The sequence below is a fragment of the Melanotaenia boesemani genome, chromosome 23 (genome assembly GCF_017639745.1).
Source record: "Melanotaenia boesemani isolate fMelBoe1 chromosome 23, fMelBoe1.pri, whole genome shotgun sequence".
NCBI lineage: Eukaryota > Metazoa > Chordata > Actinopteri > Atheriniformes > Melanotaeniidae > Melanotaenia > Melanotaenia boesemani.
This window is the reverse complement of record NC_055704.1, coordinates 26,393,083-26,412,500: the sequence shown is the minus strand read 5'-3', so window position 1 is coordinate 26,412,500 and position 19,418 is coordinate 26,393,083. Positions and strand designations below refer to the sequence as shown.

General features: G+C 41.5%; 2 protein-coding genes across 3 annotated transcripts in view; one reads left to right on the top strand and one right to left on the bottom strand.

Moving 5' to 3' along the window:
- Window positions 1–743: 743 nt before the first annotated feature.
- On the top strand, window positions 744–3,114 carry myf5 (myogenic factor 5). The gene is made up of 3 exons (XM_041976892.1): window positions 744–1,280; window positions 2,151–2,223; window positions 2,482–3,114. Exons 1-3 carry the CDS (start codon window positions 828–830, stop codon window positions 2,676–2,678), a joined length of 723 nt encoding a protein of 240 aa, XP_041832826.1. The 5' UTR covers window positions 744–827; the 3' UTR covers window positions 2,679–3,114.
- Window positions 3,115–16,835: 13,721 nt separating this feature from the next.
- The window catches only part of lin7a (lin-7 homolog A (C. elegans)), a 56,941-nt gene continuing 54,358 nt past the window's right edge, over window positions 16,836–19,418 (bottom strand). For both annotated transcript variants that reach the window (XM_041977865.1, XM_041977864.1), the window contains exon 6: window positions 16,836–19,368. Coding sequence is in view for 1 of the 2 variants with exons in the window: in XM_041977864.1 (XP_041833798.1) it covers window positions 19,344–19,368 (25 nt within the window). In the remaining variant the exon portion in view is untranslated. The remainder of the gene's footprint in view (window positions 19,369–19,418) is intronic.

The following is a 19,418-nucleotide window of genomic DNA, read 5'->3' as shown; positions in this document are numbered from 1 at the left end:
TGCTGAGCTGAAGTGTTTGAGTCGTGTCAATAACTTTTGATGGTTGAAATTTGGTCCGTGGAGGGGAGTTGTGTGCAGTGAATTGTGCAGTGGTGTGATTTGTTGTAATTACTGTTTTTAATGAGCCTCTGCAAACAGGGATCAGCTCCCTCGCAGCACCTTAAATGATGAGCTCGGGTGTTTAGAGGGGGCTTACCGCTGTTATGTGAAATTCACAGGGCTTGAAATGTTACACCTTCCTTTGCAGCTGGGCTGCATCTGCAACGCTGCTGTCTCCACCATAAAATTGGCCCACATACTCTAGCAAGTGGTCACCCTCCTTTTCTGCACAGTTTGACCAAACAAATCATGCTCCCTGGAATATCTAAGTATTCATTTTTAGGATTGATAAAGTAAAATACAACAATATTTTTTTAAAAGCCATGTTGGGATTTAAGCTGAAAAGTTTCAGCAACTCTCCTGATCCATTCCCAAACACTGTGTTCTTCACGGCCCTGCAGAAGAAGAGATAAGTTGGAAAACACCAGTAAGTGCAGATGTGGGAAACTCTGCAGGGTACTGGGGGTGAGAAGAAGTGGTAGGGATGGGGCAGGGAGGGAACTGAACTAACTCCAGCCTGCCTTCTGGCTGGGCCAATGGGCCATGGTAATTAGATCTGGCCAATGTGGGCCCTGGGCTTCGGCCTGGGGGCATAAAAGGGGGGCCTGGGGCAACAGACCCCTCATATCACTCAGAGGTCTCAGAGCTTTCACCCAACATTTTTTTTACCCTCCTTCCTCCCTCTGCGCCCATCTCAACATCCACTCAGACTCTTTCTTCACCAAACCATGGATGTCTTCTCACCCTCCCAAGTCTACTACGACAGAGCGTGTTCTTCCTCTCCAGACAGCTTGGAGTTTGGCCCAGGCATGGAGCTCGCTGGTTCTGAGGAGGATGAGCATGTCAGGGTTCCTGGCGCTCCTCACCAGCCAGGACATTGTCTCCAGTGGGCCTGCAAGGCCTGCAAACGTAAATCCAGCTTTGTGGACCGCAGACGGGCTGCCACCATGCGTGAGCGTCGGCGGCTGAAGAAAGTCAACCACGCTTTTGAGGCTCTTCGGCGCTGCACCTCGGCCAACCCCAGCCAGCGCCTGCCCAAAGTGGAAATCCTGCGCAATGCCATCCAGTACATTGAGAGCCTGCAGGAGCTGCTACGAGAGCAGGTGGAGAACTTTTATGGCCTACCTGGAGAGAGCAGCTCTGAGCCGGGGAGCCCGCTGTCCAGCTGCTCTGATGGCATGGTAAGACATCTGATCCATGTGTTTGGCATCTTCATGCAAATTGCTGGACGATCAGATTTATGAGGCTCCTAGATTTCTAGGCCAAAAAGCCCAAAATATTCAGAAAAAAACATGGTAGACATCTGAAAATTCTTTTATTGCTGGCCCAAGCATCATGATTTTCCTTCTACACCATCTTTCACCTGGAGTGCTTTACCTAAAACTGGATTTTCCAACTTAGAAACACATGAAAAGAAGCAGGCTTTGCCCCAAGACTTCGATTACCGCGCTTCTCCATGCATGCCGTACTTTCTACAATCCCGTCACACAAACATCTATTCTGTATTCTTACAAGGATCTTTTGTCATCCCTTTAACTGCTTATTGGTTACATGTTTGGGTGTTAAATTTATTGGAATGCTGGATGTACTAATGACTTTCCCACCACCGAACACTTTATAGCCCCTAGTAAACCAACCCAAATCCACCTCACTGAGGTCTGGCAGGAAAGACTGGGTGCCTTTCTGCATTCCATCCTGACTGCATGTTCTGCGCCGCTGCCAGGATTTTCTGCAGATTTACTTGGAGAAAGTGTCATCTTGCACAAACTGGTGTTGCTTCCACTGATACAATCGATTCGCCACACTCGGAGTCAGGCAGGGGAGGGAGACGAACCCAGCCACTTTGTCTTTAAGGTGGATGTGAAATAAAGAAGCCAATAACTTTGGAATTTGGGATTTATTAGCCTGTCCAGAATATCATGAAGGGCACTAGTTGTTTTTCTACTTTTCTACCTCTTCTTATCCAACATATGTGTAACCAACTATAACATATCCTGTTTTTTCTTTTTGCAAGAGTTGAAGGGTAAATTTGTTTGCTTGTGTCCTTCCAGGCTCAGAGCAGCAGTCCAGTGTGGCAACAGCTGAATGCAAACTACAGCAACAGCTATTCATATGCAAAGAATGGTGAGAGCTTTTACAGCAACAGCTGTGTCGTATGAATGTCACATGCAATTTTCCTCTTAGGAGTCCTGTAGAGAGGATAAAAACATAAACACATATCCACTTTTAAATAAAGAGAATAGATTTTATACTTAAGGAAGCTTACTTTTACCCAAATCTAATTTCAATCTTTGTTATTAAACCCTTTAAGTCACATTTAACTGCTGCTAAATTTCTTCTTGACAAACTTGAGGAATCTGAATGTCTCTTCATGCTTGACAGAGAGTCTGGACAACAAAGCAGCCGGGGCGTCCAGCCTGGAGTGCCTGTCCAGCATCGTGGACCGTCTGTCCTCGGTGGAGTCCAGCTGTGGAGCGGCTGCTCTGAGAGACATGGCCACCTTCTCTCCTGGCAGCTCCGACTCGCAGCCCTGCACACCGGAGAGCCCGGGATCCCAGCCCATCTACCATGTCCTGTAGAGGAAACCTCGTGCTGATGAGGATATATTGCCACAGACAGGTGTCGTGCTCTCCGCTTGAAACCAAATTTAAGAACTAATTTCCCACAAAGTGGAAGACGACTGCAGACTGAGGACCTGTGGCCACCAGCTTCTATACTGTACATGAGACTGTAGATATGTAATATAATTCCCATTTATTCTACACTGTTATACCCCCTAATAATACATATTTAAAGTAATGCTGCATTATTCAGTTATGAAATGATATTTAAGCAGTGTTGTAACTTTTTAAACGCCATGTTTTCGTTGCCATTAAATTTGTTTCTGTTTTCATAAAAATCTGATGGATTTGAGTTCGTCTCTTTGGATCGTGTGCTCAGATGTCACAATATTTCTATTAAGACCGGAGCGTTACAGCTTTTTAAAGACAAATCTGACAAATCATAAAGACAACAAGCTAAATGACTGCAGCTCATTTGCATATGATAAAAAGGAGCTGACGATCAGAAGGCCAGGGTATTTATTAAGTTCTGTTCATCCGGGTTTTCACGGCTGTCTCCAGCTAACAAGGTGTGGGGATCACATCGTAGGTCAGCTGATATCATTCATCATTTTCTACTGCTGTAATCAGTCATGTGGCTTCTTATTTATGAGTCGCAGTCTTGTATTTTTCTTTTAGATGATCTTGGTGCAGCAGTGTAAGCAAAGCCACAAATAAAAATGCTAAAATTATTTCAAATCTCTGCATCTCTCAGTACTTTTGATGTTCCTGTGTAGATTGGGGTTTGGGGGGGAGGCAGCACTCTGTACCTGTTTGTTCTTTCCTACCAAATGTGAGTCATCAGTAACACCCTGATTATACCACCACCACCACCACGAGAGTGGAGAACAGATGGCCTCCAATAGTGCTTATTGTGTGACTGAAGAAGAAGGGATTACATGTCGGATAGCACTGTGATCATGCTGGAAACGAGTGTGTTTTTAACTTTACAGGCTGCAGACTTGTATTTACACTCTGCTGCATATGAATGTGTCATTTTCTTTAACTGACTTTAAGCTTTTAATGTGAAAATGAGCCAGAAGTGGCTCCGATAGAAATGCTGAGATAACCACCAACAGATTGTTTTAGAAATGTGTAATTCAAGCATCAGCTGAAAATAAATGACAAAAAACATCAAAATCATGAATATAAAAAGCTGAACGGAGGGAGAACATCTGAGTGACTCCATGGCAACGCAGGTCTGATGGAGGCAGAAATGTGACTCATAAAATCTGCAGACAAACGTGGCTTTAGCCAGGCGTTCATTCATGAATCGATTCAGTTCAATTAGGCTTTATTTACACAGCACCAATTCACAAAACAATCATCTCAAGGCCCTTTCTCAGTCTAACTATAATCCAGTTCACACAAATCCACAACATGATCCACATAAGTCCAGTTTATAATAACTGTGTTCATATAAACCAGTTCAGAAAAATAAACCAAATCTTCTCTTTGATTCAATCCTCCATCCTGAGCTGCACAAGAACCAGAACCAAGACCAGGAAGGAGAACCTCCATCAGAACCAGAACCAGGAAGAAAAACCTCCATCAGAACCAGAACCAGGAAGAAAAACCTCCATCAGAACCAGAACCAGGACGAAAAACCTCCATCAGAACCAGAACCAGGAAGAAAAACCTCCATCAGAACCAGAACCAGGAAGAAAAACCTCCATCAGAACCAGAACCAGGAAGGTTTCATTTTGCATCCATTTACCCATGAAAAAAAAAGAATTAAAATATGGAGAAAAACACAATCAAAACATGGATTTAAACACCTGGAAAAATCTTCCACGTTTCCTTCGCAGCATTATTTTTATATGACTATAAAGAATTAATATTAGGCTCTTTCTGCAGGTTTTAAAATACAGTTTTCCCAGATGTGCTAAAACCAGAAAACATGAATTAATCAATCACATGGTGGAGTGTAGATGGAGATTTCCATCTTTACCCTCTACTGCTTTATTGATAAAAAGTAAAGCCAAAAGGAGTCAGACAGTGTGTCTGTAATTCATAATTAGAAGGATTAAGTCTCTGCAGACAAGAACTGAAGCTCTGATACGCTTTAGAAGGATTTGCTGATATGAAACCGGAGAGGAAGATCATCATGTGGGATAAAATCTGCAACGAGGAGGAACTGAAAAAGGAATAAAATAGATGCGTCACAAATGAAATGGAAGTATGAAGTAAATTCAGATAGAAAGAACAAGTACAGTCATCCTCCAAGGAAACGCTTGTCCATTTAATCCTCATGCTGCTGCAATGTGCTCATCAGCATGTGACTGTAGAAATGAATAAAAGAAATGCTTTATGAGCAAATAAGAACCATGGAAATGTTTTTTATAACCTCAACAAGGTTAAAAACAGGTCTTTTATAAGGGATCGCTTATCTTTTAATTATTGCTGATTACAACAAAAGTCTTACCTCATATTAAAAGAATCCAGTTAAATTATTAGCTGTTTACTGACAGAGCGAAAAAAGTTGTTTTAAATATTGCATTAATTGAATTTGGACACATCTGCATTGGGATTTATTAAAGTGCTAAAGATTTATGGATGTGTTTGGCATGTAATACAACGATGTTACATAAATGTGTGCAGGACCAAACTGACCTCTGCCCACTGAAGAGCCTCCTCTGCTCCTGGCTGCACAGGTTTCTATTAATTTATAATACAGTGGAATAATGTAAGAACTTGCTCTGCTACTGGGCAGATAGGTGGAGCGCAACGCAGCCAAACATCACCCGTCTCTGGGACATCGCTATGAAACATTCCAGCAGGGGTTTGTATTTCACTAACCTCCACGGCTGCATGTGTCAGCTCTAAAACACGCCCTCAGTGCACAAGAGACGGGGCTCCTGGTGTGGAAAAGTGGGTATTTATAAATGATTACATGTAGTTTTTTTTATCATATCAGCTGATTTAAACCAAATACATTGAGTCATCTTTATTAAGAATTGTTGCTGTAGTACTCAGTGGAGCCACCAGAGGGAGGTGTTTCTTTCCTCCTGCTGGACCACCTCGAACATTTAGCCCATGTTTTTGGGTTTAAATAAAAAATATTAAAGGGCTTGCTGTACTTATGGTAGGAAAATGATCATGTTGACCCTGATCGTGCAGGAGCTGCAGGACTTGACACACTCCCATGTTTGTGGAGATCATGGGAGTATCATAATGAATAATTAAGTGGGGTCTTTGGAGGGTTTAATCTGCCCTCAGGCTTTATCTTGTTATGCTGCTGTTTGAGCAGGCATTGCAGAGACGAAAAAAAAAAGAAAAGAGGTGAGACAACACAGGTAGAAATACTGAAACACAAGAAATTTTAACAGAGCCTCAGTTTCTTTCATGTCAGACCATCACATTTTATTAGTGTGAATTCATGAGAGAATTTCTTTTTGCTGCATCTTCTTTGTGTCAGTCATGAGGTGAGAGACGTGAGAATATCTCGCTCTGGGACATTCAAACATTCATGTAAAAATCTTTTTTGTTTCCTGTGTCTATGTTTAGATACAGTTTTCATCTTAATTCTAACATAAAAGTGAATTGTTATCTTTTGGATTTATGAATTTTTGCTATTTTCTTGCACCAATACTGGACATTTGTTTCTTCAATGCAGCGTTTTCTATATTTTTATGGAAACAAATAAAGTCATTTTCCTGGAGTAAATATCCAAATAAACAGGAGAAACCAGTTTTATAGTCAAACCATAATCCTGTTTTGGTGGAGCAGGTTCTTTTTAAAGTAATTTTTCCCTTTGAGAGGAAGTTTTTCTTTTCTCGTCTCTTTCATAGTCGAGTTCAAAAGTTTGCTTGGTGTGTTTGATAATCTCTTCACCGTTTAATCAAGCAAGCAATGACTTTTTCTTGCAAATTGTATCTTTTACAATATTTGATTTGATTTTAAAGGCTGTGCCCATCTTTCTTCTATTTCTTCTAATTTGATCGAGTGTGTCCCTTTGCGACTGTTAAAATGTTAAAAAGTGCAGCTCTTGTCTCACCGTTAGAAGCCTGACAAGCGTATTAAATGTTAGTTAGTATAAAACATGCTGCTGAGAGCATTTATTTTGTTTTAACTTTGTCTGAAACCCTGAGTAATCAGAGCCGAGCCTTTTGTTGCTGAGTTACTTTACATTTAAGCTCTCTATTTAACACCAGTGCTCGGTGGTGAGAGACTTGTCACCTTTGTTATTGTCACCTGCATCTCAAGTTTGTCACTTCAGACTTGGGACATTAGCTGCAATACACAAGGTTTAATTACTTAACTTTTGGCAGCTATTAGATCCTGAGAAGAAGCATCACACAGTTGCTGCAGGTTTGTCGGCTGCATCCATGATGAGAATCTCCCGTTCCACCACATCCCAAAGCTGCTCTACTGGACTGAGATCTGGTGGCTGTGGAGGCCGTTGGAGTCCAGTGAACTCATGGTCATGTTCTAGAAAGCAGGTGGAGATGATCTGAGCTTTGTGACATGGTGCATTATCCTGCTGGAAGTAGCATCAGAAGATGCTCCACTGTGGTCATAAAGGGATGGACATGGTCAGCAACAATACTCAGGTAGGCTGTGCTGGTTAAACCAGGCCACGTTGGTACTAAGGGGCCCAAAGTGGGACAAGAAAATCTCCCCCCACCATTACACCAGCAGCAGCCTGTGCTGGTTAAACCAGGACACGTTGGTACTAAGGGGCCCAAAGTGGGCCAAGAAAATCTCCCCCCACCATGACACCAGCAGCAGCCTGAAGCATTCTGATGAGTTTGAACTTCAGCAAGTCGTCTGGACCAGGTTAACATGAATAAACACGATGAGTTGCTGCTATTTGACTGGCTGATTAGATGATGATGAAAGCACCAGACTGCTTTTTCATGTACTTCTTTTTTAACACCTCTTTAAAATTTCCACAGTATAACAGAAACAGCAACAATATAAATAATAAAAAATCACCAGAAAAAGAAAATAATGAAAACTGAAAAAGAGGAACCAGAAAACTTTTTCCTTTCAGCTTCACTCAGCTGCTCCGTTAAGTCTCTGTTGACCTTTTGTAAAGCTGAGATTGAGAAAAACAGCAACTGGTCCTAAAAATGTTGTTAATATGTCTGATTTTATTTAAAAATCTAATCCAAAATGCTGTCGCACATTAAATCATTCATCTACCTCCGAGGTCGAGTGAGTGTGGACCTGTGAAGGCCGTCGGTGTGTTTCTGGTAATCAGAACTTCTTTGGACTGAACTGTGGACGTCAGTGATCTTCCTCACACACAAGAACAGAGAATAGGCCACCTGTGGTTGCTGCTGTCATTATGAGTAGACATGACTGACACTTTTCCTTAGAGTGTGTTACAGGTGTGCTGATCAGTGGCACGAGCCACACCTGCCCGGTGTGCTCTGCCTCCTATTTAGGTGCCACATGGCATGACTTGTGTTTTCATATTTCCATGCATCCTTGCACCACTTTCATCACTGATATAGACTTTCATAACTTCTACTTTGTTTTCTTTAGTAAACTATAACTTTGTGAAGAACCACCTCGTGCCCGCCTCCCTCTTTGTTCAGCCAGGTTCTAACAATATTATGAACCAATCTAATTACTTTAAAATTCAATAATTGTGTCAGAGATGCATGACATGGTTGTCTTTGATTTACTTTATTAAACCATTTTTCCATAAGTTGGGACAATAAAAAAATTCAGATATGCTGTTTACATGTGTGCTTAAACATTCTGACCCACTCTGATGATATGGAATTAGGCTGGTTCATGTCTTATTAATCTGATAAATTCCAGTTCATTCATGTAAATAAGAAGTCTGTAACAAACCAGAGAGAGTCATGGAGCTCCTCAGGGCTCTGTGCTTAGACCAATACTTTCACATTGTACATTCCTCCATTAGGTAATATTATTAGACAGTATAGTGGACATTTCATTTTTATGCAGATGGTACTCAGGTGGGATGTACTTCTCCATGACAACCTGATGAAACCGATCAGCTGGTCAGATTACAAAGATGGTTTACAGACATAAAAACGTGACTGAATTTTATGCTTCTGAAGTCAGACAGACTGAGCTTGTTGTCTTTAGACCTGAGGACCTCAGGAAATGTCTCACTAAGGAATTACTGTGGACGGTATAACTTTGGTTTACAGAACTCGAGTGAGGAAACTTGGACTTATTTTTTTAAACATATGAAACAGGTTTCTTGAACCATCTTTCTTGTGATGCTGAAAAACTAGTCGAGTGGATTTATCACTTCTACCTTCTAGACTGGACTACTGCAATTCCTGATTATTGTTCTGTCCCAGAAATATTCTGGAAAGTCTCTGTCCATTACAAAATGCTGCAGCAAGGGTTCTGATAAGAATTATCATCAGAGATTACATTTCTCCACTTTTACCTTCTCTTCATCGGCTCCCTGTCAAACCCAGGATAGAATTTAAAGTTCTTCTTCTCACATTTAAGATCATAATTACTTGGCTACATTGTATTTTAAATATTTACCCAACAGAGTCCTTCACTCTCTGACTGCAGATTTACTCGTGGTTCCTAGAGTCTTGGAAAGTAGAATAAGAGGCAGAACCTTCAGTTATCAGACCCTCTTTGTGGAACCAGCTCCTGTTGTGGGTTCAGGTGTCAGACCCCCTCTCTACCTTCAGATCAGGCTTCAAACTTTCCTTCATGGTAGATCTTCTAGTAGGTCTGGCTTGGTGACCCTGATCCATCCTTTAGTCCTGCTGCTAGAGGTCGAGGCTGCTGGGGGACGTCCCATGATGCACTGGGCTCCTCTCTGCTGGGGGACGTCCCGTGATGCACCGGGCTCCTCTCTGCTGGGGGACGTCCCATGATGCACTGGGCTCCTCTCTGCTGGGGGACGTCCCGTGATGCACCGGGCTCCTCTGCTGAGGGACGTCCCGTGATGCACCGGGCTCCTCTCTGCTGAGGGACGTCCCGTGATGCACCGGGCTCCTCTCTGCTGGGGGACGTCCCGTAATGCACCGGGCTCCTCTCTGCTGGGGGACGTCCCGCGATGCACCGGGCTCCTCTCTGCTGGGGGACGTCCCGCGATGCACCGGGCTCCTCTCTGCTGGGGGACGTCCCGTAATGCACCGGGCTCCTCTCTGCTGGGGGACGTCCCGTAATGCACCGGGCTCCTCTCTGCTGGGGGACGTCCCGCGATGCACCGGGCTCCTCTCTGCTGGGGGACGTCCCGTGATGCACCGGGCTCCTCTGCTGAGGGACGTCCCGCGATGCACCGGGCTCCTCTCTGCTGAGGGACGTCCCGTGATGCACCGGGCTCCTCTGCTGGGGGACGTCCCATGATGCACCGGGCTCCTCTCTGCTGAGGGACGTCCCGTGATGCACCGGGCTCCTCTCTGCTCTCTTTACTCTCCGTGTAGAAATATTTGACATTGTTGTTTCATTTGTGTTTCTCTTCTTCTTTCTCAGCAGGAATCCCTGGCTTGGAGTTCTGCTGCCTGTTGACCCTCTTTCCAGTCCTCTCCACCATAGATATCGATACAAAGGCTAGATGTTTTATGGTGGAGCTTCAAACTTCCTCATGTGGTGACCATCTTACCACAGGGTTGCTCTCTCATGGGATCTATTGAATCTAAAGGAAAATGAGTGATCCCTATTTTACTGAAATCTTGATGAATTTTCAAACGTTTGTTTACTTACAAAACTTATTAACATGGCTATAATTCTGGATACTTGGTCATGTTGAAATTACAGCTTTTGTCTTTGAAAAATGACTTAAATGTGAACGTTGTGTTCTCCATCAGAAGCCACAGCAAGACTCATCAGAGCAGCAGAGCGGCTCATTCGCCAGGCATCAGCAAGTCCCAGCCAATCACAGCCCATCAGACTGCTGGAGGTCCTGTACCTGGTAGGAAGAGGATCGACTCGGAGGATGTGTTTTTGTTTGAGGAGCACATCGACAGTCACCACACTAAACATGTAATAATTCAAATTATAGATATATCATGTTGTCATTCTGTATGCTGAGTAGCCTAAATATTGATTTAACATGTCTTGTTCATGTATATATTCACTGCACCTATCAGTTTATTATCATACGAAAGTCCATGGTTAAAGATCTGCTTAAGAATCTTTAGTTATAAGTATGCGTTGTCATACCTTCATCTCTGGCGTTTATAACGAATCAAACCTTTTGAAAATCGCTATAAAATTAAGCAAGTTCTGGTTATTTATAAAGTTCATGCACCATTAAAACAATGTTCTGAGTGAGCGAGCTCCCAGTGGTAAGATGGCCGCCAGCTTCGTTGGCTAACAGCGGGATGGAACATCTAGGCTTTGTATGATATCTATGCTCTCCACCCCCAACCGCTCCAGGAAGATGGCCGTCCTTCCTGGTCTGGGTCTAATGGAGTTTTTCCTCTCCACTGTCTCTCTGGACAGCTCAGGATGGAGGAATCAGAAAAGATTTAATGCAGTCAGTTTGTTTCCTTAGCTAAGCCACTAACTATATAAACAGCTTTTATATGTTAGACTAAGGATGTCCATGAAATTTATTTGTTTTAATTAAATAATAATGAATTTGGTTAAATTTTATTGGTTTGACTGTTATCTTTTTTTTTTTTTTTTTTATCATTGTTTTTATTTAAATTTTCCATTTTACAAAAACAAACACAAGCCACTAGAACTGGCACAGAACACAAACAAAACAAACAAAAAGAGTACAGCTCAGACACACAAAGTTTGTGACAGACATATCTTAGTCATTGATAAGCCAAAGTCCATAAGTAGAAATTCACGTGCCTTTCAGAAGTATTAAGGAGATTTCAGGTCCGACATAGTCCAAAAATGGACTCCAGGTTTTATAAAACTGGTCCACACTGGCATGTATAATGTTAGTGAGATACTCCAAAGGAATCAACTCGAAAACAATTTTACGCCATCCACTGACAGAAGGAGTTTTGTCACTAATCCACTGTAAAAGGATATTTTTCCTTGCTGCAAACGTAAGAATATTAAAAAGCCTTTTGTTGGTTGTAGCAGTTATATGTCTGCTTGGAAGACCCAGGATCAGTGACACAGGATCCATTCCCAAGTCCATGTGGAAAATACTTTCAAGTTCACATACAATCTCAGTCCAATATTGCTTAAGTTTATGACATGACCAAATACAATGAGTCAAAGTACCCACCTGAGCTTTACACTTGAGACACAGAGGAGAGAGGGAGCGGTTAAAGGAATGCCTGCGAGCCGGTGAAATGTGTAATCTATGTAGAATTTTGAGCTGTAATGCTTTTGTTCGAGTACAGATTGACAACTTTTTTGCTTGGGACCAAACATCTGTCCAAGTTTCTTCATCTATAGTCACAGACAGCTCCCTCTCCCACACACCCCTGACCCTCTGCGCACCAATATTAGTCAATCCGTTAACCACCCCATACAATGAACTGAGAGAGACCTTAGACTGATGCTGAAACAGCATCCTCTCAATATCAGACACCGCAGGGTGTTGCAGAAGGGTTGTACTATGAGTGATATAATGCCTTACTTGCAAGAAGCGAAAGAAATCCTGCTTAGGAAGTTGATATTTTTTCATAAGTAGATCAAATGACAGAAAAATGTTATTTGAAAAAAGGTCCCCTAACGTTTTTATATTCTTATTACTCCATTGTAGAAAACCAGGGTCTGAAAGACCTGGCAAAAAATCTGGATTATTCATAATTGGAGTAAACATAGATGTTGTTTTAGACCTTCCTTCCAGGCGACGAACAGAGCGCCATGCCTTTAGAGTATTAATTGTTACAGGATTCACACACTTGTCTTTTATATCTTTAAAATTCTTGAAGAATAGTAAGTCATGTAATCTGCACTGTGACAATGCCGTCTCAATGTCCATCCAAGTGGAAGAGCCACCCCCAGACCATTCATATATAAATCTCAAATGAGCACAAAGCTGATATATTCTTATATTAGGCAAGTCCAATCCACCCAATGAACCCGGCAAATGCAACACTGCCATTTTAAGCCTCGGTCTGCGCTTATTCCAAATAAAGGAGCTGAGCCAGCCGTTTATATCTTTCAAAACTCTCTTGGAAAACAACACAGGAATCATTTGTATAGGATATAACAACCTCGGCAGTACATTCATCTTAATCAAAGCAATACGTCCTAACCAAGAAACAGGAAATGAACACCACCGTTCTAAATCTTGTTTAATTTTACTGAATAAGGGGACGAAGTTAGCTCTGTATAATTGGTCAAAGGATGGAGTGATAAAGATACCCAGGTATACAAAGCCTGCAGGAGACCACTTAAAAGGGAAAGAGGGAGCGATATTAGGTATGGCAGTAAGAGAGCCAAGAGGCATCGCCTCTGACTTAGTCAGATTAACCCTATAGCCGGAGAACTCGCCAAACCTATCCATCACCTCTAGAAGAGCCGGTATGGAAGTCTCAGGATCAGTCAGAAGTATCAGGACATCGTCCGCATATAAGGTTATTTTGTGACATGCCTGACCAATCTCTAAACTGCGTATTGTAGGTGTTATTCTTATGGTCTCGGCAAGTGGCTCAATGGCCAATGCAAATAAAAGAGGGGACAAGGGACAGCCCTGTCTTGTTCCTCTGTAGGTAGTGAAATATTCTGATCGGAATCCATTAGTTAGAACGGCCGCTTGGGGATCAGTATAAATTATCCTAACCCATTTAATAAAATTGTCTCCAAGACCAAACCGTTCCAGTGTATAAAGTAAAAAGGCCCATTCGACACGGTCAAATGCCTTCTCTGCATCGAGAGAAAGCACCAGACCGTCGATATGTTGGTGTTTATAAGCCTGGATAGCATTTAGAAGACGCCGTACATTGGTGGCTGAATTGCGTCCCTTTATAAAGCCGGTTTGATCCTCTTTTATCAATATGGGCAAAAAATTCTCCAAACGCACAGCTAAAATCTTAGAAAGCAGCTTCCTATCAACATTTAAAAGTGCTATCGGTCTGTAGGAAGTACAAGACTTGGGACATTTACCCTTTTTCAAAATTAAAGATATGGTAGCTTCCTTCAAAGATTGTGGAAATTCTCCAGTAGTGAAAGAATGATTAAACATATCAAGTAGAGGCCCTACAAGTACATCTTGAAACTGTTTATAGAATTCACAACCAAGTCCGTCGGGTCCTGGTGACTTTCCAATTTGTAGGGATTTAATGGCTTTAATTAGTTCAGTTTTTGTAATGGGGCTATTAAGAACAGTTCTCTGTTCTCCTGACAACTTGGGTAAATTAATCTGAGAAAAGAAATTTTCAGTTAATTGTGCTGCATCTGATGTTTGTTCAGAAGAATACAATTTCTCATAGAACTCTCTGAAGCATTTGTTTATTGACTTACTATCATATACCTCATGACCTTCCGTATCAGAAATAGCTGCAATAATTTGAGACTCAGCCTGTTTTTTAGCTAGGTAAGCAAGACATTTTCCGGGTTTATCTCCATGTTCATAAAACCTCTGTCTAGTATAATTAATTTTCCTTTCAGCCTCTTTAGTAAGAAGACAGCCTAGAGCGGATCTGAGAGCAGTAATTTCTTGCCATAAAGACGGTAAGGGCGAAACAATATATAGCTTTTCCTTATCTGCCAATTCAGTCTCCAATTTATTTTGTTTTTCTAATCTTTGACGCTTCTTAGTAGCAGAGTATGAAATAATCAATCCTCTTGCATAAGCTTTACAAGTTTCCCATAAGATAGAGGTGTTAGTGGCTGTCTGCTTATTAATTGTGAAAAACATTTTAATTTCTGTAGAAAAATAAGATGTAAACATAGAATCTTTAAGAATAGTAGTGTTAAGTCTCCAGTGTCGAGACTGGCTCAGTACAGTTTTAGGTTTAATGTCCATAACTATGCTTGCATGGTCAGAAATTATTTTACTTTTTATATCACATGACACAACAGAATATAGCTCAGACCGAGGAAAGAAAAAATAATCAATTCTAGTTTGGCATTTGTGGGGGGCAGAGAAAAATGTATACTCCTTATTAGAGGGATGGATACTTCTCCAAACATCAGCCAATCCAAGCTCATCACACAAAGCACAAAGAGCCTTTGCCTGGGCAGATGGGGCCATAGTACCATGTGGGAATCTATCAATAAGTGGATTTAAAATTAAATTAAAATCACCACCCACAAGTACAGTGGAATCAACTGAAAGTGCTGCCAATTCGAGAAAAACTTTAGTGAGAAAAGAAATCGGGTGGGCTGGAGGAAGATACACATTCATTATCACAATGTTTTGCCCCTGTAAATTCCCTCTAATCAAAACATAACGGCCACAATGATCTCTAACACAACTAACAATAGTGAAGGGCAGGGATTTCTTGATCAAAATAACCACTCCTCTACTCCTAGTTGTGAAAGACGAAAAGAACACTTGCCCAAATATTCCTTGTTGAAGCTTGGAATGTTCAATGTCACTGAGATGGGTCTCTTGTAAGAGAGCAATATCTACATCGTTCTTTTTTAAGTAAGTAAAAAATTTTCTGCGCTTAATGGGATTGTGGACACCCCGCACATTCCAAGTACAAACCCGTAGCTTATTCATCTTAATTTAAAAACACATAGAAAATTAGGCAAAGAAGCATAAGACCTGAGCTGCGTAAAAGCATTACAAATAATATAAAAAACAAAAAACACAGAAAAACAAATAATGAACAATGGGGCGATATCCCTACTGCACATGTAGGGAACTACCTTCCTACACCCATCAGCAACGAACAGCTGACAGGTGCAACAAGCGCTACACTCACGCCTATACATAGGTGTAACACACAAGTCCGTTTCGCTCACGGTGAGAGTACAACTTCACCTGGAGAATCATAACGTCAGCAAATGCTTTAATGTCACTCAGTAGCCTGCTGGACACCGAAGCCAGGTTAATACTCACGTAACTCCAGAAGCTATAGTCCAGTACTTGACGTAAATCAGAAAAGAAAAAAGAATATCCCTGTGATTAAACCAAAACGTTACAGCAGAGAGTCGACAAAAGCCGAGGCAGCCTCCGGTGTGTCAAACCTCTTCTCTGCCCCGTTGGCAGACACCCTCAGCGTTGCTGGATATATGAGCGCGTAGTCCACGTTCATCCTCTTCAGTCGAGTTTTCACCCCATCAAAGGCCTTGCGTTTTTTGACCACTGCCGCTGAATAATCGTTGAAGAAAGAGACGTTAAGACGATCCGCGGGCTGGTCCGGGTCAGCAGCGAGACGTCGGGCAGCAGCCATTACGCGTTGCTTGTCGGTAAAGTTGTGAAACTTTATAATGATGGGTCTGGGGCGTTGGTTGGGACCCGGTTTGAGCGCAAGAGTGAGGTGTGCACGGTCCACCTTGATCTTTCCAGATTTAGTTGTGATCTTCAGAAAAGTGGGGAGCCACGTCTCCACAAAAGCAACTGCATCTCTCCCCTCGGTGCCTTCAAGTAGACCAATCAGGCGTAAATTACATCTGCGGCTGCGATTTTCTAAGTCATCGATATGATCCACCATTTCACCAACTTGTTTCTCAAGTTTAATCACTTTAGCTTGCAGTAACTCCGTGGCGTCCTCCACATCAGAAATCCTGGACTCCGCTTGGCCTACACGAGTTCCAAGCGCGTGCATTTCAGCAGTTTGGTCGCGAATAGCAACAAGCACTGTGTCAATTTTAGCATAGATAGCCTGTGTGATATTATCGGACATCCTTTCCAGAACTTGAAGCACACTTGGATCTACATTATCTGTGTCACCATCTTCAGCTTCAGCTGGGCCCAAAGCAATGGCTTCTCTGCCACGGGCTCCGCGTTAGTATTTGCGGGCTTGTCTGCAACGGGTTCCGCATTGTCGACAGTAGGCCTCCCCGTAGCAGTCTTCTTTTTGGCTTTGGTCTTAACCTCAGGCATCTTCAGAAAATAATTGTCCAGGCTCATTATAGAGCTTCTTCCATCATCAAAAATCAGACTCTCCTCAGGCAAATAAAGTAAATAAACGGATAATTGAAGACAAATCACCGGAGCTCAGCGGAGCACGATGCTCACTCTACGACGCCATCTTGCCTCCCCTGACTGTTATCTTTAATTCCCACCATACAAATGAAGCTGAACTGAGTTCAATGACACCATAAAAACATAGCAAAGGAATAATGAAAGAGTCGGCTAAAGAATCACTGTACACAAGCACATAGATTTATTTATACAAATATAATATGTATAACAATTGCATATCAAGAGTTTGTTTTATTTTTTATCTTTATGGTAAATACAGGACTGTCAGCTTCAAAAAAATACAAGTCAATTAAGAAAGTTCTTGTGGGTTGAAGATACAAAAAATGGTCTTTTTGAGACGGACTTTTTAGGGACTGAGGGATAAAATGTTTGATTATAATAAAACCTAAGCATTTAGGTCCCTTTACACAAACGTTTTGTCATGAAGTAACTTCAGTGCTAACAGGTATGTTTGGGATTACTCTTGTTGGATTCAGCAGTTTGTGTAATTATTGTTAAGGTAGTGGAAGAAATAATGAATACACAAAGAATTTTAGAGAAATAATGTGCAACACAATAAAATGCTAATTTCATATCAGGTTTTATATTGACTGTGTTTTATATTTTGGATTTGCTTGTTAAAAAGTGGAAGTGGTAGATCCAAACTACATGGTTAAAAACTAAGAAAAAAACACAAAAAGGAGCATTTAGCACCAAAACTAACCACAGATCTGGTGGGCGGGCTATCAGCTAATCAGGAGTTCAGGTTCTTCATTGATTGGAAAACAGATTTCTCCTACACACACAGAAAGAACGGTCAAACACTCAGCCTGTCAAAACAAAACAAGAACACATCCACATCAACTAAAATTCAGCTGTTACACAGAGAATAGATAAGAAGTAATAATCTGCAGGTCTTCGGAACACAAAAATGCTAAAGGAATAATAAAATCTTCTTTAAAATCTAAATATTCTGAAAAATAAACAGTTCTAACATATTTTCCATTAACCAGAAAATGAACACAGATGACATTCTGTTGGTCTGTCGGGATCAGGACCATGTTAGCAAATGTGATGACTGAAATGAATCTCTTTGTAAAGTACACACACACACACACATTTTATATATATATATATATTCTTGTGAATCTTGATTAGATTACCAAATAAACTCTTTTAATAGTCACAGCTATTGCACTTTGTTTTACTACATGCTGCCTGTAAATCAATAATCTCTTCATGTGGCACAAATAATTTGGACCTGGTTGGCTTTACAGTGATTTACATTAACAAATAAAATTTCTATATAAAACGTAGTAGGAAAAGTAAGCAGATGTATATTTGGTTGATTATTTCTCTGCTTTAATGATCCCAGTTGGTTTGTATGATACATCACTGGAAGCCTGATGAGTTGACAACCAGGTACAGCTGGTAAGGATGGAGCTTCTGTGGAATGAACAACACGGCTAAATGTGAAGTTGATGCCCAAACATTTATTTTCCTGTTGGTATTCCACAGAAGCACAGTCCTTTCCAATGATGTATAATACAGACCAACAAGGATCATTAAGGTTCATTTAAACTCGATGCACAGATGGACGGACAGTTTTGCACATTGGTCCGTTTTCAGGGAGCTGAGCCATCCGTCGCTTGATGCAGAAGACGGAGCAAGACCACCAGAAATCATGGGGGCAGTGCTGAGCAGAATAGCTGACATGAAACCAGCGAAATAAACAAACCAGAGAAGAAGAGAATCAGGAAGGGGGAAAAGAAGACGCTGAAGAATGAAGACGGGGACAACAAATGTAGAAATTATAGTTTTTGTAGAAAGACTATATGCAGGCGGTTGGAACTTCATAGCGACGCATCACCGCTGATAAACAGGGCCTGAAACTGACGTCGGCTCGCGGGAGTGAACTCTGAACTCAGCACTGCCACCTAGTGGAGGAACTGATTTAACAACCATGGCAACGTAAAACATGGAAGGATGAGGATGGCGACGTATGACGTTTGAAACAGACATCGATGTTTACGTACGTACGGGAGCAGAAATGGGCCTTTGCCCGGGAGAAATAATCCACCAAAAGATGTCCTTTCTTTTTGCATTAAGTTTACGTGCTGTATATATTCTCTCAAGAATTTAGTGGCAAAATGTAAAAACTGAAGATGTGTTATTGCTAAATCTACAATACAAAATCTTTTTGTTGCTACAGTATAGAAGGTAAAAAAGGGTTTATCCCAAACAGGACAGGAAATCAACAGCCATTCATACAGAGACACAAGCACCAGTTGAATTAATAGAAACACCACTGTACAAATGATATCTATGGCAAAAATGGCAAAGTTTCTACGGTGTAAGAAGATGGAAGAGATCAAAATGGATGACTGTGAAAACAAAAAAACAAGCACAAGAAGGGGAGCTTAAATAAACTGGGGAGAACAACTTAGAAAAGGGAATACAAAGTTAAACCCAGCAACTGTCACTGTCCTCCATACTTGTTTTTTAAAGCACCATTTTCAGGAAAAATGCTCTTTGTCTTTGCTCAGTAATCTGTGGTAGACTGGAAGGGAGAAAAGTATGTAAAAATGTGAAAGAGTCTTTTACTAGTTGGTGTCCTTCATGACAAAGAGTCTCCTTTGGGATCCTCGTCAAACAGGGTGTCTGAGATCCGCCTTTTATTCTCCTCCTTACTTCTTCTTCTTTTGGAACAACCTGTAGATCAAACAAAAACAGAAAAACAAGCTGAGAGCAATGGCTTCGTA